This window comes from Orbicella faveolata, unplaced genomic scaffold, assembly GCF_042242905.1.
Source record: "Orbicella faveolata isolate gen_17 unplaced genomic scaffold, um_ofav_v1 contig_14, whole genome shotgun sequence".
In the NCBI taxonomy this organism is placed as follows: domain Eukaryota; kingdom Metazoa; phylum Cnidaria; class Anthozoa; order Scleractinia; family Merulinidae; genus Orbicella; species Orbicella faveolata.
Genome location: NW_028301541.1, coordinates 13,464,891 through 13,480,943, shown reverse-complemented (window position 1 = coordinate 13,480,943; position 16,053 = coordinate 13,464,891). Strand labels below are relative to the sequence as shown.

The 16,053-nt window shown below is 36.6% G+C and overlaps 1 protein-coding gene and 1 long non-coding RNA gene across 4 annotated transcripts in view; one reads left to right on the top strand and one right to left on the bottom strand.

Moving 5' to 3' along the window:
• The window catches only part of LOC110046812 (uncharacterized), a 134,781-nt gene that overhangs the window by 99,939 nt on the left and 18,789 nt on the right, over positions 1-16,053 (bottom strand). For both annotated transcript variants that reach the window (XM_089287517.1, XM_089287518.1), the window contains exon 3: positions 3,505-3,786. In XM_089287517.1, the coding sequence (XP_089143643.1) occupies positions 3,505-3,786 (282 nt within the window). The remainder of the gene's footprint in view (positions 1-3,504; positions 3,787-16,053) is intronic.
• Positions 8,413-11,785, top strand: LOC149114089 (uncharacterized). 2 transcript variants are annotated; one of them, XR_016206577.1, is made up of 3 exons: positions 8,413-9,484; positions 9,952-10,789; positions 11,637-11,785. It is a non-coding gene; the product is annotated as an uncharacterized LOC149114089 (long non-coding RNA). The 2 variants fall into 2 exon arrangements; XR_016206578.1 differs by having other exon boundaries at positions 8,413-9,494.

Sequence of the window (16,053 nt, the reverse complement as noted above, 5' to 3'; positions counted from 1 at the left end):
GATGCCATTGACTCTGGGGGAGAAGATGACACAAGAGACGTCATTCTTGCATTCATCAATTCAGATGAGGAAGATGCCAATGAGAGGCCAAATGCCACACGCTCAGGGCGAGCCATAACTAGGAGATCTGAAATTGGCTTCTCTTTCTTTTGATTTGTTTTTTAAACAACAGCTCTCTGTCGTATAGAGATTGTAAATATTGTCTTCATAGTGAGCACAATAACGTGAAGTAGGGGGATAATAGAGAAATATTAAAAAAGTTGAAATCTAAATATTGTTTGTTCAATTTTTTTTTTGGGGGGGGGTCATCCCAAAAAATGACCGCTATAAGGGGGGGCCATGTGAAAAAATTGGTAAGCTGAGGGGGGGTCATGCGATTTTTAAATGGTGCTTCCCAAATCCCACCAGCCCCCCCTCCCTCATAAAAAATGAACGGTCCCTTACGCCCGGAAAAAGTGCTACCCACGATTATTAGCCCGAGTCAAACAGGATAGGTAAAGGGAAGATATATGGGTGAGAGTATCAGAATCATAACAGACATGATGTCCTTTACTAAAAAGAAAAACATTCCAAGCATAGCGGTCTTTCTTGATTTTGAAAAAGCTTTCGATTCTATCGAATGGAGCTACCTTCAAAAATACCTTGAAGCTTTTAACTTTGATCCTCAATTACTACAATAGATCACAGTCTTGTATAATAACATATCAAGTTGTGTTTTAAACAATAGCTTTGCCACCAAACATTTTAATCTAAGCAGAAGTGTCAGGCAGGGTTGCCCACTCTCTGGGATCTTGTTTGTTATTGGTGTAGAAATTTTAAGCACTGCAATTAAACGCTCAAGGGAAATAGAAGGTATTCAAATTGATCCAAATAACTCTTTAAAAATAACCCAGTACGCCGATGACACAACTGTTTTTGTTAAAGATATTCGGTCTGTTCATAAGCTCTTTGATCTGCTGCAACAATTTGAAAACTGTTCTGGTCTCCGAATAAATCTAAAATTAAGTGATGAGCCTGTCTAAGCCTTGGGTGTATATTTTTCATATGATGAAGAACTTGCCGCTAAAAAATACTTCTTTGAAAAGTTGCCTAAACTTAAAAAGACACTGAACATTTGGTCGTCTCGCGACTTATCTACATATGGAAGAGTAAATTTAGTCAAAACTTTGGCAATATCCAAACTAACATTTATCTGCAGCGTGCTAGACACTCCAAAAGGGTTTACGATGAAGCAAATAACAAAATGTTCGATTACATATGGAAGTACAAGAATCCAAAACTTAAAAAACGACTATGGTCAAAAATAAGAAGGAGGGAGGACTTAATATGCTAGATTTTACGTTATTTGATAAAGCGTTAAAGATAGTCTGGGTAAAGACCCTGTGCGCTAACGATAAAAGAACATGGAAATTTATCCCACTCTCTTTACTTTCCAATGTTGGCGGCAACCTTCTTTTCCGGTGTAACTATGACATTCAATATCTACCCCTGAATGAAAACTTACGAAAATGCTATCGAGATATAGTTTCCCACTGGCAGAAAATTAATAGCACTAACCCCATAACAAAAGGAGACATGTTAAATCAAACAATTTGGAACAATCAGTTTATTCGAGTAAACAAGTCATCTGTTTTTTTTCCCTGCTTGGAAGAAAGTCGGCATTGTAAATCTCTCATGCCTTTTCGACAACGAAAGTGACACCTTGATGACTTTTACATCCTTCATGCAGAAATACAACGTCAAGAGTAATTTTCTACAGTATTACAGCCTTCTATCTGCACTAACACAGGAGAGGAAATCTATGCTAAAGCAGGAATGTCTTCTACCGTCAACTGAATACGCACCACTTGCAATCGAAAAGCTCACATGCAAAACAATTTACAATACTTTACTCAATCAGCAGCACTTCCCTCCTCCAACTGCAGGGAGAAGACTCATTGAATGTGGCTTTATCTTTCAAGAAATACAAAAAAATCTACTCACTTCCTTTTCGTGTCACAAATGAGGTAAAATTATCCGCGTTTCAATACAAAACAGTTCATAATATCCTGTATACAAATAAAATTCTGTACAAGATGAAAAAGAAGCAGCAACCCCATTGTCCTTATTGCCATGACATTGATCAGACACCACTCCATTTATTTGTGGAATGTCCAATTGCTAAATCCTTTTGGAATAAATTTACAAAGTGGTACAACGCTACATGTAGAGGAAACACCGCTTTAGAGCAAAACGAAGTTATATATGATGTTTTAAAATAAAAATCGTCTTGTTTAACCCTAAATCACCTGATCATAATTGGAAAATATTTTCTTTACATTAACGCAGTACATGATGAAAAAAGACCCCAGTTCACAGATTTTGTAACCCTCGTTAACGAAAAAAATTGAATTAGAAAAATACATTGCGATTACGACAAATAAACTACTTTTTTTTACTAAAAAATGGTCCAACTTTTTAAACAGTTAATTATTGGAGGCTAGCGGTGAAAATGTAAATTAAATTTATCAATTTGTATTGTATCGTAGTATTAGTATTGTTCTTAGTAGCATTCAAAGTATCGTTTTGTTAGTAATATCGCATTGTAAGTAGTTTCGTATTTCTTTAAGTCGTTTTAGTACCTTATTGTAAATAATATAAGTATCACTTCATAAGTAGTGTGTTGTAATTTGTTGTGCTTGAAATAAATAAATAAATAAATAAATAAATAAATAAATAAAATAAAAGTTTATGTATGGTGCTTTTAGGGGAAGTGAGTTTAGCACCAACACTGTCCTGATAGCTAGCTAGATAGATAGATAGATAGATAGATAGATAGATAGATAGATAGTGAGTGCCAATTTCGTCTCTTGCAGCCAGAGGCTGAATTGCAGAGGAACCAGAGAGGTGAGATCGGACGTCAGCATATGAAGGCGCAATTTGCAGCCACTTCAGTCCATGTATGATCTCACCTTACCCACCCCAGACCAATGACCGGCACAAGTCAGATAGACCACGACACCGGGTTCTACGTCCCCTACTCTTTTCGAACAGTGTCATGCGTTCTTTAACGTCCCACTAGAACCAGATCAGTGAAATGATGTGAGACGGGGCCTACGGTTTATCGTCCTTATCCGAGAAGACTTGAATGTCTAACCATTTGATAAAACCGATTTAAATGATAAATCATACTTATTGGGCCCAAATTTGATGTTCTTTCCCACACCTTTGTAACATGGAAAAAGACAAATTTTGAAAATTCAGAGGACCCTGCACGTTTTCACGGTAGAATTAAACACGTTTTCAAAGCCTTTAAGAATCATCATCTTCTTGTCTCATCCAAAAGTATCAGCACAAGCAACCCAATCACATGTTTAAAAACCTTTTGCAAAAAAGATTGACCACAATTTTCCATAATGGATAAACCGATTTTCTATAACATTCAGTTCTACAGTAAGCATATAAAAGCTTCGACGCTAAGGACAATGTATAAATCAAAGACGTTTCAAACAACAACGTTCTTACATTGTACGTCAAGTGAAGCAGCATTGGATGTAGCATTTCCAATGATGTTGCTTGCCACACATCGGTATTCTCCGCTGTCTGTCCTTCTCACATTTGTTATTTCCAAATCGTTGTTGTCTGATAAAATACTGATCCTGGAATTATTACTTGTCTCTATGGGAGATCCATCTCTGGTCCATGATATTGTTGGTGCTGGAATCCCATCGGCGACACAAGATAAAGTCAGGGCATCTCCTTCTTTTCTTGGTTCAGTTTCTGGATGATCAGTAATCTTTGGTGGATCTGTAACAATAATATCTTAGAAAATAGCCCAAAGAAAATACGCGCGCTGATTGGTTTTAAATCGTGTTTCTATCTAACAATTAGATTATGAGCTCGAGATTTCTATTTAACAAATAGATTTCATGTTGCCGTGCGTCTGTTCAGTAATAGATCACAGATGACGTCAAAATGTGGTAAGAACAGATAAATGGCACGCGAGGCGATAGCCGAGTGTGTCACTGATGTTCTTACCACATTTTGACGTCTTCTGTGATCTATTACTGAACAGACGCACGGCAACATGAAATCTACTTCTTTTATATAATAAATAAACAAACTGCTACAGATAAAGCTTTTTTATTTCAGAATCTTTCACCATAGCTCGAAAGCCGGCCTTTTGTGTATACAAAATGCAGCAATCTCATTGGTTGCTATGCATAGCAAAAAATTGTGATTGTTCGAGGAAAATCACGCCACTGTCAAACTTGACTTGAAAGTCGCTTCTCGCGGAATGAAAACTTACAGCGAAAGCAGAATTGAACTGCGAAATCTACAAATCTTAAAAGAAATACTAGAAAAGTCAAGTCAGTTTTTGTCATCAGAGCAGCCCTGCGAGCCGAAAAGCTTGGATGTTGCCTTGAATAATGCAGGAGTTGAAAAAATATCTCGGAAAACTTGCGGTTGTGGTCAACACTGGAGGCCATTCGATTCGAGTTTTGAATGAAAGGAACGTTAGTGACGGTGGAAATTTGTGTCCTCTTTGGTTGGTGATTCTCAAATCAGTTTGATATAGTGTCGGAGACTCCTTATAGCTGCGATACAGTTGGTCGGGAGCTGTAGCAAGCCATACTTTGCTCGCTGCTGTGCCCTGAAACGGACTCGAACATTCGCGTCGGAAAGCAAGGTTATGTGTTTATTTTAAGGTGGCTTACTACAGTTTTGATGGATTATAACAGCCCAACTTCTAACTCTTTTGAAAAATGTTCCAAGATGTTTTCCGTTCTCTATTTACTGTTTACTTAAGTCTTCTACCGTTCTATGTGAAACTTGAACAATCAAACGTCAACAAATGGCTAAAATGAACGACCGAGCACCTAAGGAGAGACTGGGCACTAGTAGGTTAAATCACGTTTTTAGCAAAATCTACCCGTATGACCCTACCTCAAAATTTCAGGAATAAGAAATTGGCTCTGATTTAACATTCATGCGAAGTAAAATAAAAATCTGTGAGACAGATTTTTCGCAAACTAAGAAAATGTGAAATCAAAAATAGCTCAAAATCATTCTTACAGATTTTTTAAAAACATTTTGGCTCTAAACGTGATTCGCCCATACAAATCAACTGTGAAAATTTCATCATGGGTTGCACGGTAGGTTTTCGAGTAATCCTCGATTAAAGACTGGCTTTTACAACCTTGGACGAGAATTGAATTACGCATGCCCTTTATTTAAGCGCGCGCTCATGTGATGCCATGTATCGCGCGCGAGAAAGCAAGAGTAATTTAGAGTTCTTTTACCGATTGTTTATTGAGTTTTTATGTCATAATTTTTTGGCCCTAGGCTTAAACAGACGTTTGAACGGAGTTTGAAACTATTGCTACGTATACCGAAGTGATTTAACGCCTTTCAAGTGCTGGTGGTTTTCGTTTCTTCTTAGGGTTGCTTGCGTCATTTGTGCACGTGCGATTAACACTGACGTCTGCCAAGCAATCATCAGTCCGGAATATCCCGATAAATTAGGACGGCCATGATATGGGGCGCCGTTTGTAAATTTATTATTTAGACCGAATTTATGCCATTTTCCCCTTATTTATAAATAATTGGAAATGCCACAAAATTTGTTTATAAATAAGACACAAGAACTTGTCCGTTGATATGTAAATAATTATTTTAGGTACGTTCTGATTTATAAATAATCTTTTACCATAGAGTTATTATATATAAATAATAAACTAAACAACTTCAATTATTTATAAATCAGGTCATCTCTAAAATAGTTATTTACATATCATTAAGTTTGTAAATCCCATTATTTATAAATTTAGTTTATTTATAAATTTCACCTCACCGAGTGTAAATTTATTATTTATAAATAATGAACTTCACTGAGTGTGTAAATTTATTATTTATAAATAATGAACTTCACTGAGTGTGTAAATTTATTATTTATAAATAATGAACTTCACTGAGTGTGTAAATTCATTATTTAGAAATAATGAATTTCTCCTCGCCGAGTGTAAATTTATTGTTTAGAAATAATGAACTTCATTGAGTGTGTAAATTCATTATTTAGAAATAATGAAGTTTCATTTCGCCGACTGTAAATTTATTATTTAGAAATAATGAATTTAACCGTGTGTGTAAATTCATTATTTAGAAATTCATTATTTAGAAATAATGAAGTTTCATCTCGCCGACTGTAAATTTATTATTTAGAAATAATGAATTTAACCGTGTGCGTAAATTCATTATTTAGAAATTAATTATTTAGAAATAATGAAGTTTCATCTCGCCGAATGTAAATTTATTACTTAGCTCTTATTAACCGAGCTGGAGGTCTGTATGGGAGAATCTTGACCGAGGTCGTGAGTACAGACCGAACGCAGTGAGGTCTGTACACACGACCGAGGTCAAGATTCTCCTATACAGACCGACTTAGTTCGGTTAATAAGATGTTTATTATATGGCAAAGAAGAAAACTTTAATTCGTTTAATGTAACTGGTTTGCCGACAGTTTGCTTGCGAACGGCGATGAGCTTAACTTAAACCTGCCGAAATTTGCTCGTTCTCTTTACTTGTTTGTTTTGTCATCAGGCTTTTTGGCAGTGCCATAAATGATTGAGAAGAAAATAAAAGAAAATGGTGAACATTTTTGTATTTTAGTTTGCTACTTTGTCAACGCAAAATGAAACCGGTCTAGTTAGATGCCGGTCTAGATGGGAAAATCTAGACCGCGGTCAATATCGATTTCAGCCAATAATATTCGTGAATTCGGTAGTTCCTAGTGTTTGTGAGACGCAGCCATATAATAATTAGAAATAATGAACTTCACTGAGTATGTAAATTCATTATTTAGAAATAATAAAAGTATGAATGACTGGCCCAGTGTCTCTTGCCCGATCGATTTCGGAGGCTTTTTCTCGCGCTATAAGTGAGACAGTTAATGCTGCCCTTGCTCAGGTACGTATGCAGCCTGAAATTCAGCAGTGGCGGATCTAGGGGAGCCCCCCTCCCCCCCCCCCCCTATTTTGGTTAATTGAGTTTAAGCGAGAATCACGCTTCAAATATCTATTATGTAGTTCTTATTCACTCAACAATTCGGCAGCTCACACTGCAACAGGAACAACGACAACGACAACGACAACGACAACAACTACTCAAAGGCCGAGGTAACAGGTAAATTTTAAGCCAAGAAATTGCTGCATGAAGAAAATGCAGAACTTTTAAAATCGGGAAATCGAATAATGTCTTTACATGTTTAGATAATTCTTTGTAGCCTGCGAACAGGCTCACGTTGGAGCACAAACGCGCTCGACGTAGCTGAGAGCGAGAAATCCACGGGCGAAGCCACGAGAGGAGAAAGTCACTTTCTTGGCGCCTCTTTCCCGCCGATCGCTATTCCTCTTCGTCACTCGCGTGTTTGATTCAAACGTGAGCCCGCTCACAGGTTAAATTCTTTGTGACCTTTGTGACCTTTGGACGGATAGCTGTGTGAGACACTTTGTTTGGCTTGATGAAGTCGCGGCTGGGCATGTCTATTCCAGGCAAGTCCAAAGATCGTACACGTGGAAAGCTAAATTCATTTACGTTTAAACCATTATTGAATTTCAATAGAAATCAGACCTTTCACTTAACACGCCAAGCGATTTTTATTTTCTTCATGCAGCAGTTTCTTTTCTTAAAATTTACCTGTTACCTCGGCCTTTCAGTAGTTGTTCCTGTTGCAGTGTGAGCTGCCGAATTGCTGAGTGAATAAGAACTCCATAATAGAGAGTTGAGGCGGGGGGTTGGGGGGGGGGGGGGAAGAACGGGCTCCCCGGGCCCCTCCCCCAGATCCGCAAGTGCTGAATTTCAGGCTACATACCGCCGCCGTTACCTACTTGAGCAAGGGTAGCATTAACTGTCTCACTTATAGCGCGAGAAACAGCCTCCGAAATCGATCGGGCAAGAGACGCTGGGTCAGCCATTCATACTTTCATTATTTCTACATAATGAATTTACATACTCAGTGAAGTTCATTATTTCTAAGTAACAAATTTACACTCGGCGAGATGAAACTTCATTATTTCTAAATAATTAATTTCTAAATAATGAATTTACACACATGGTTAAATTCATTATTTCTAAATAATAAATTTACAGTCGGCGAAATGAAACTTCGTTATTTCTAAATAATGAATTTACACACTCAATGAAGTTCATTATTTATAAATAATAAATTAACACTTGGCGAGGAGAAATTCATTATTTCTAAATAATGAATTTACACACTCAGTGAAGTTCATTATTTATAAATAATAAATTTACACTCGGCGAGGTGAAATTTATTATTTCTAAATAATGAATTTACACTCCCGGTGAAGTAATTTATTTATAAATAATGGGATTTACAAACTTTATGATATGTAAATAACTATTTTAGAGATGACCTGATATATAAATAATTGAAGTTGTTTAGTTTATTATTTATATATAATAACTCTATGGTAAAAGATTATTTATAAATCAGAACGTACCTAAAATAATTATTTACATATCAACGGACAAGTTCTTGTGTCTTATTTATAAACAAATTTTGTGGCATTTCCAATTATTTATAAATAAGGGGGAAATGGCATAAATTCGGTCTAAATAGTAAATTTACAAACGGCGCCCCATACCATGACGTCATGAAGCTAGCGTTAACAGGGAAAATGGCGGACCTTTCATGCGGACAAAGAAAATATGTTGTCTCCAATCTCGCACAGAGTCTGGCCAGCATTATCCAGGACTTTTTGCGACCAAACGTTGAGAAGAAGAAGAAGCGGCCATTTTGGTAATGGGAAAACGTTGACTGTCTCCTAATCATTGAGTGTTTTTGGTGTCAAGCGACGGTGTAGACGCGATTTTGTGGCCAAATATTAAGGTTAGTAAAGAGTACGCGTTATTTTCTAGTATTTACGTATTTTTCATTGAGCTGTGTATATTTTTTACTGGTTCTAGTGTTGTTAAAGTTTCATCATGCCAAATTACACGGTTGTAAACAACGCCGATATTTTGTAAACTCTCTTTGAATTTGAGGCCTTACAGGTGTACCTGAACCGCTGTTGTTATAAGGCTTGAGTAATGCATCTTTCCTTCATTTTTATGACAGTTGTTTTCAATTTCTCTCTCTTAAGTACATGGAAGAGCATACTAGACTGCTCGAGGCACTTTGCCGAATTTTTGGGGAAAAAACAAAGGGAAAAACGGGAAAAGAAGACGTCGCTAAGTACGTGGACGAAATTAAACAAGGTCTCTGTTTTGGTGGATTCACCGAATGTGCACCCCAGTTGTATCACTGGAGAGCCAGCAGCCTGTTGAAAACCACCTACAGCACAGAAGTGGCAGCGAAACAGACAGGCCAGGGGCAGTGCAGTGATTCCCTGTAAATGGATGCAATCAGTATCCCAAGGAATGGCACAAAGGGTAGAGAGATTGTTTGTGCTCATTTACCAGACGTTGAGGGCCATGCAAACATGTAAGTTAAGGTTTGTAGGGGGCATTGTACTCTTTTTTTGGCATTTTTTAAAAACTATACACACTACAGCTGTTCCTAGTAGATAATGATTATTTTCACCTCCCCATGAAGCTTGAATGTACCAGAAAGTAATATTTTTGCAAGATAATTTTTATGAAAGCAAAGACTGAAAAGGTACAAGAGTTTAAAATGTAGTGTTGAGTGTTGAACATTGCTAATTGTGAAACTAATGCAAAACATCACTTGGTTGTGAACAGGATACATATCCGTTTGGTTAAGAATATGTAATACAAAATAGAGAACATAAGAGTCATCAGACCACTTGAGGGTACCCTCCTATTTAGTGAGACTAATGTGGTAACTACATTCAAAATAAATTCATATTTTAAAATGAAAAATACATTTGTAATAATATTGACATCTGTAAGCAATGTAATGATCTTCTAAGCGCTTGTGATTTGTTTCAGGTCCTGCATTCTGCCAAGAGGCAAATTCAAGGTCGAGAGTACCGAAAGAGTGAATAAAATAAAATGGATTTCACTTTCAAGACTGAATTTGTTTTGTATACCTTAAATAAATATATAATAAAACCTTGGGACATGTGGATGGATTGTGAATGCTCCCTTGTCAACCTGTCCAGGAATTATATTTTGATATTTTTGGGTAAATAACTTGTGAAAGTCAGCAATTATATGTAAGTTTTCATAATTTAAATGTGGAAAACAGGCATGATATCTTTTAGCACAGTAACAAATAGATACAAGAAATATTTGAAATAAATACCAAAATAGAGAAATTTCAGATTTACAAAAAATATATTAACAGAATTTTTGACTATCCCTGCATCTGACAACACTAAAATTTTGGATAGTTTACTTTGTATAAAAGAACAAGAATTTCTCACTCGTATGCAATATTGAAAATTATGTTTTAATAATTATTTCATTTCCTCGATTTAGCCCAACGATAACATTTTGGACATTTAAAATTAATCTTTGCAGGCATATAAGAACACGCGCGTGCTGTCGATTTCGGCCAGATAATCCCTAGATAAGAGGAAAGCCTCAATTCTCATATCGATCATTTCTGTGCTTAGAAAAATGCAGAGTAAAGACGCTTACCGATTGTAAGGTCTCTTCGTAAAGAATAGGCACCTTAAGCAACAGACGTCGCCGGCTTGACGACGGCAACCGGAAACGTGACATTTCTTTCGAGACGTCACTGCGCATGTACAACACGTTCTGACCTGACGTTGCCCTGATGTCGAGAACGTGAGAACGTGGAGTTTCACGTCGCGACGAAAACGTAAGTACTTAATCTTTTGTTTTGATCCCTTTTAGCTTACTTTTGTGCTACTTTGGTGCCGAACCAAGGTAAAGTTGCATAATGATTGCCTTTATGCTTAAAACAATGTTCTGGAAGTATTCCTGGACTCATTTTTTCTTAACTGAAAAATTGTTTTTGGCATGTCAAACTAGCCTTCAGCGAAGAGGTTGCTTTCATGCAACGTAATGCCGCTCAGTATAATTAGTTTTTTCAGATTTTCTCAACGTATAATCGGTAGATTGCTACAGCTTGAACTAACATTGATTTTATTTTGGCAATACCCTGGTCTTGGTATTTCGTTTAACGCAGAGGCTTTTTTAATCGACTCGATGAATTTTGTATTCGAACAGTGTGTACATGTTTACAATAGCTGGCAAACTTCGCGCTACCAAATTGTCTCGCCTGGATTTTATTTCTTGTAAATACAAGATTATTGCATCCTTCGCAGAATGCTGTTTACGATTCTTTATCAAAAGAGCTGACGAAACTCCTGTATTTGAGCGGCCGATCAGTCTGTCGAATGAAAAACGCAGTGAGCTGAGATTTTGTTCAAAATCTATGTGTGTGTAATCTTGGCAGTCTGAAAATACACCTGTTTTTTTTTTTTTTCTCAATGAGCGGTGATACAAACTTTGGTTAAAAATCGTTTTACAAGTAAAATAATTTTTGCTCTTTACGTTTGACATTTCAAAGCAGGCAAAGTTTATAAACTTAAATTGTTTCGTTATTTTTCGCAATGATTTTACATCTCTTAGTAAAACATGAATAGTATAAGGTTTAATTCCATCGAGTTATTTTTCAACTATAGTTTATCTTCAACTCGTAGACGGAGTGGACAAAACAAAAAGATGTGATGCTAGCCCGAGAAATCCTTCTTTAAGGATGGTAACTTGCTGTCGCGACCGCAACCTGAAGCCGTTCTAGCCCCAGTTTCTTATCGGTCGTCACGTCGCCGTCGTCAACGAAAACGTCTGTTGCTTAGTGCCTAATGATAACAGCAGCTCGTCAAACATGGCCCGCATTGCGTTCCGTAGTGCTTCCTTCGGTCCGAGGATAATCGTTATCTGGGCAGAATTGTCTGTGACATGGAACGCGAACCCAAACCTTCCTTTTATTTTATAATTTGGACAGTATTCAACTCAATTCGAGATAAATATATACCTCCTGAACGCCCGCTATGGCAAGCCGTTTGTAGCAAAATTTAATCCTTGCGATATATGTTTAATCCTTTAAATAACGGTTTTATTTAAAGATAGAAAAAGGCATTCAATCCAATGGTAAATAAAATTTTTGGTTCAATTCAATCTTTTAATTTTCACGATTCAATCCAATACCTGGAATATTGATTCAATCCAATACCTAAAATATTGATTCAATCCAATACCTAAAATATTGATTCAATCCAATACCTGGAATATTGATTCAATCCAATACCTAAAATGTTGATTCAATCCAATACCTGGAATATTGATTCAATCCAATACCTCGAATATTGATGCAATCCAATACCTGAAATATTGATTCAATCCAGTACCTCAAATATTGATTCAATCAGGAGCCATAATTATGGGGCGCCGTTTGTAAATTTATTATTTAGACCGAATTTATGCCATTTTCCCCTTATTTATTAATAATTGGAAACGCCACAAAATTTGTTTATAAATAAGACACAAGAACTTGTCCGTTGATATGTAAATAATTATTTTAGGTACGTTCTGATTTATAAATAATCTTTTACCATAGAGTTATTATATATAAATAATAAACTAAACAACTTCAATTATTTATATATCAGGTCATCTCTAAAATAGTTATTTACATATCATAAAGTTTGTAAATCCCATTATTTATAAATAAATTACTTCACCGGGAGTGTAAATTCATTATTTAGAAATAATAAATTTCACCTCGCCGAGTGTAAATTTATTATTTATAAATAATGAACCTCACTGAGTGTGTAAATTCATTATTTAGAAATAATGAATTTCTCCTCGCCAAGTGTTAATTTATTATTTATAAATAATGAACTTCATTGAGTGTGTAAATTCATTATTTAGAAATAACGAAGTTTCATTTCGCCGACTGTAAATTTATTATTTAGAAATAATGAATTTAACCATGTGTGTAAATTCATTATTTAGAAATTAATTATTTAGAAATAATGAAGTTTCATCTCGCCGAGTGTAAATTTGTTACTTAGAAATAATGAACTTCACTGAGTATGTAAATTCATTATTTAGAAATAATGAAAGTATGAATGGCTGACCCAGCGTCTCTTGCCCGATCGATTTCGGAGGCTGTTTCTCGCGCTATAAGCGAGACAGTTAATGCTACCCTTGCTCAAGTAGGTAACGGCGGCGGTATGTAGCCTGAAATTCAGCACTTGCGGATCTGGGGGAGGGGCCCGGGGAGCCCGTTCTTCCCCCCCCCCCCCCAACCCCCCGCCTCAACTCTCTATTATGGAGTTCTTATTCACTCAGCAATTCGGCAGCTCACACTGCAACAGGAACAACTACTGAAAGACCGAGGTAACAGGTAAATTTTAAGAAAAGAAACTGCTGCATGAAGAAAATAAAAATCGCTTGGCGTGTTAAGTGAAAGGTCTGATTTCTATTGAAATTCAATAATGGTTTAAACGTAAATGAATTTAGCTTTCCACGTGTACGATCTTTGGACTTGCCTGGAATAGACATGCCCAGCCGTGACTTCATCAAGCCAAACAAAGTGTGTCACACAGCTATCCGTCCAAAGGTCACAAAGGTCACAAAGAATTTAACCTGCGAGCGGGCTCACGTTTGAATCAAACACGCGAGTGACGAAGAGGAATAGCGATCGGCGGGAAAGAGGCGCCAAGAAAGGGACTTTCTCCTCTCGTTGCCTCGCCCGTGGATTTCTCGCTCTCAGCTACGTCGAGCGCGTTTGTGCTCCAACGTGAGCCTGTTCGCAGGCTACAAAGAATTATCTAAACATGTAAAGACATTATTCGATTTCCCGATTTTAAAAGTTCTGCATTTTCTTCATGCAGCAATTTCTTGGCTTAAAATTTACCTGTTACCTCGGCCTTTGAGTAGTTGTTGTCGTTGTCGTTGTCGTTGTCGTTGTTCCTGTTGCAGTGTGAGCTGCCGAATTGTTGAGTGAATAAGAACTACATAATAGATATTTGAAGCGTGATTCTCGCTTAAACTCAATTAACCAAAATAGGGGGGGGGGGGGGGGAGGGGGGCTCCCCTAGATCCGCCACTGCTGAATTTCAGGCTGCATACGTACCTGAGCAAGGGCAGCATTAACTGTCTCACTTATAGCGCGAGAAAAAGCCTCCGAAATCGATCGGGCAAGAGACGCTGGGCCAGTCATTCATACTTTTATTATTTCTAAATAATGAATTTACATACTCAGTGAAGTTCATTATTTCTAATTATTATATGGCTGCGTCTCACAAACACTAGGAACTACCGAATTCACGAATATTATTGGCTGAAATCGATATTGACCGCGGTCTAGATTTTCCCATCTAGACCGGCATCTAACTAGACCGGTTTCATTTTGCGTTGACAAAGTAGCAAACTAAAATACAAAAATGTTCACCATTTTCTTTTATTTTCTTCTCAATCATTTATGGCACTGCCAAAAAGCCTGATGACAAAACAAACAAGTAAAGAGAACGAGCAAATTTCGGCAGGTTTAAGTTAAGCTCATCGCCGTTCGCAAGCAAACTGTCGGCAAACCAGTTACATTAAACGAATTAAAGTTTTCTTCTTTGCCATATAATAAACATCTTATTAACCGAGCTAAGTCGGTCTGTATAGGAGAATCTTGACCTCGGTCGTGTGTACAGACCTCACTGCGTTCGGTCTGTACTCACGACCTCGGTCAAGATTCTCCCATACAGACCTCCAGCTCGGTTAATAAGAGCTAAGTAATAAATTTACATTCGGCGAGATGAAACTTCATTATTTCTAAATAATTAATTTCTAAATAATGAATTTACGCACACGGTTAAATTCATTATTTCTAAATAATAAATTTACAGTCGGCGAGATGAAACTTCATTATTTCTAAATAATGAATTTCTAAATAATGAATTTACACACACGGTTAAATTCATTATTTCTAAATAATAAATTTACAGTCGGCGAAATGAAACTTCATTATTTCTAAATAATGAATTTACACACTCAATGAAGTTCATTATTTCTAAACAATAAATTTACACTCGGCGAGGAGAAATTCATTATTTCTAAATAATGAATTTACACACTCAGTGAAGTTCATTATTTATAAATAATAAATTTACACACTCAGTGAAGTTCATTATTTATAAATAATAAATTTACACTCGGCAAGGTGAAATTTATTATTTCTAAATAATGAATTTACACCCCCGGCGAAGTAATTTATTTATAAATAATGGGATTTACAAACTTAATGATATGTAAATAACTATTTTAGAGATGACCTGATATATAAATAATTGAAGTTGTTTAGTGTATTATTTATATATAATAACTCTATGGTAAAAGATTATTTATAAATCAGAACGTACCTAAAATAATTATTTACATATCAACGGACAAGTTCTTGTGTCTTATTTATAAACAAATTTTGTGGCATTTCCAATTATTTATAAATAAGGGGAAAATGGCATAAATTCGGTCTAAATAATAAATTTACAAACGGCGCCCCATACATAATCGGGGACGGAGACCGTAAGCGCGCGCCATTTCTAGTATTGGGGTTGTCCCCATGATATGGGACAATAATTCTATTTTTAGAACAAATTGCGCCATCGCCTGCGACACACGCGCGTACACGCTGCGAGGATTTTTGCGGATGTCGCGCGGGGGAAATGGCGTCCGAAATTCCCGAAATTTTTCATGTTTTTGGCCCACAACTCAACGCGTTTACGTCTGTTGGAATTTTGCTCAAGTATTTTCGTCGTAAGGTGCTCCAGTTTGAGTGAAATAAGACAGTGTCGAATTTAGGTATGTTCCGCTGTAAGCTTATATATATCGCTGACCAAGTTGTGTTCCGACGGATGCTTCTTTTACATGAGCTGTACATTACTCCACTTTAAATTTCACATATGTTGAAGGCTAACAGCTTTTCCATTACACAGCAAAAAACTAGCTGGATATATTTAGATATAGCAGAGCTTCAGGACTTCATAGTTGCTTAGCTCCTCTTACCACACGCTTGCGAGGAATTTGTCGGTCTATCGCGACCGAAAAGTAAAACAAACTAAT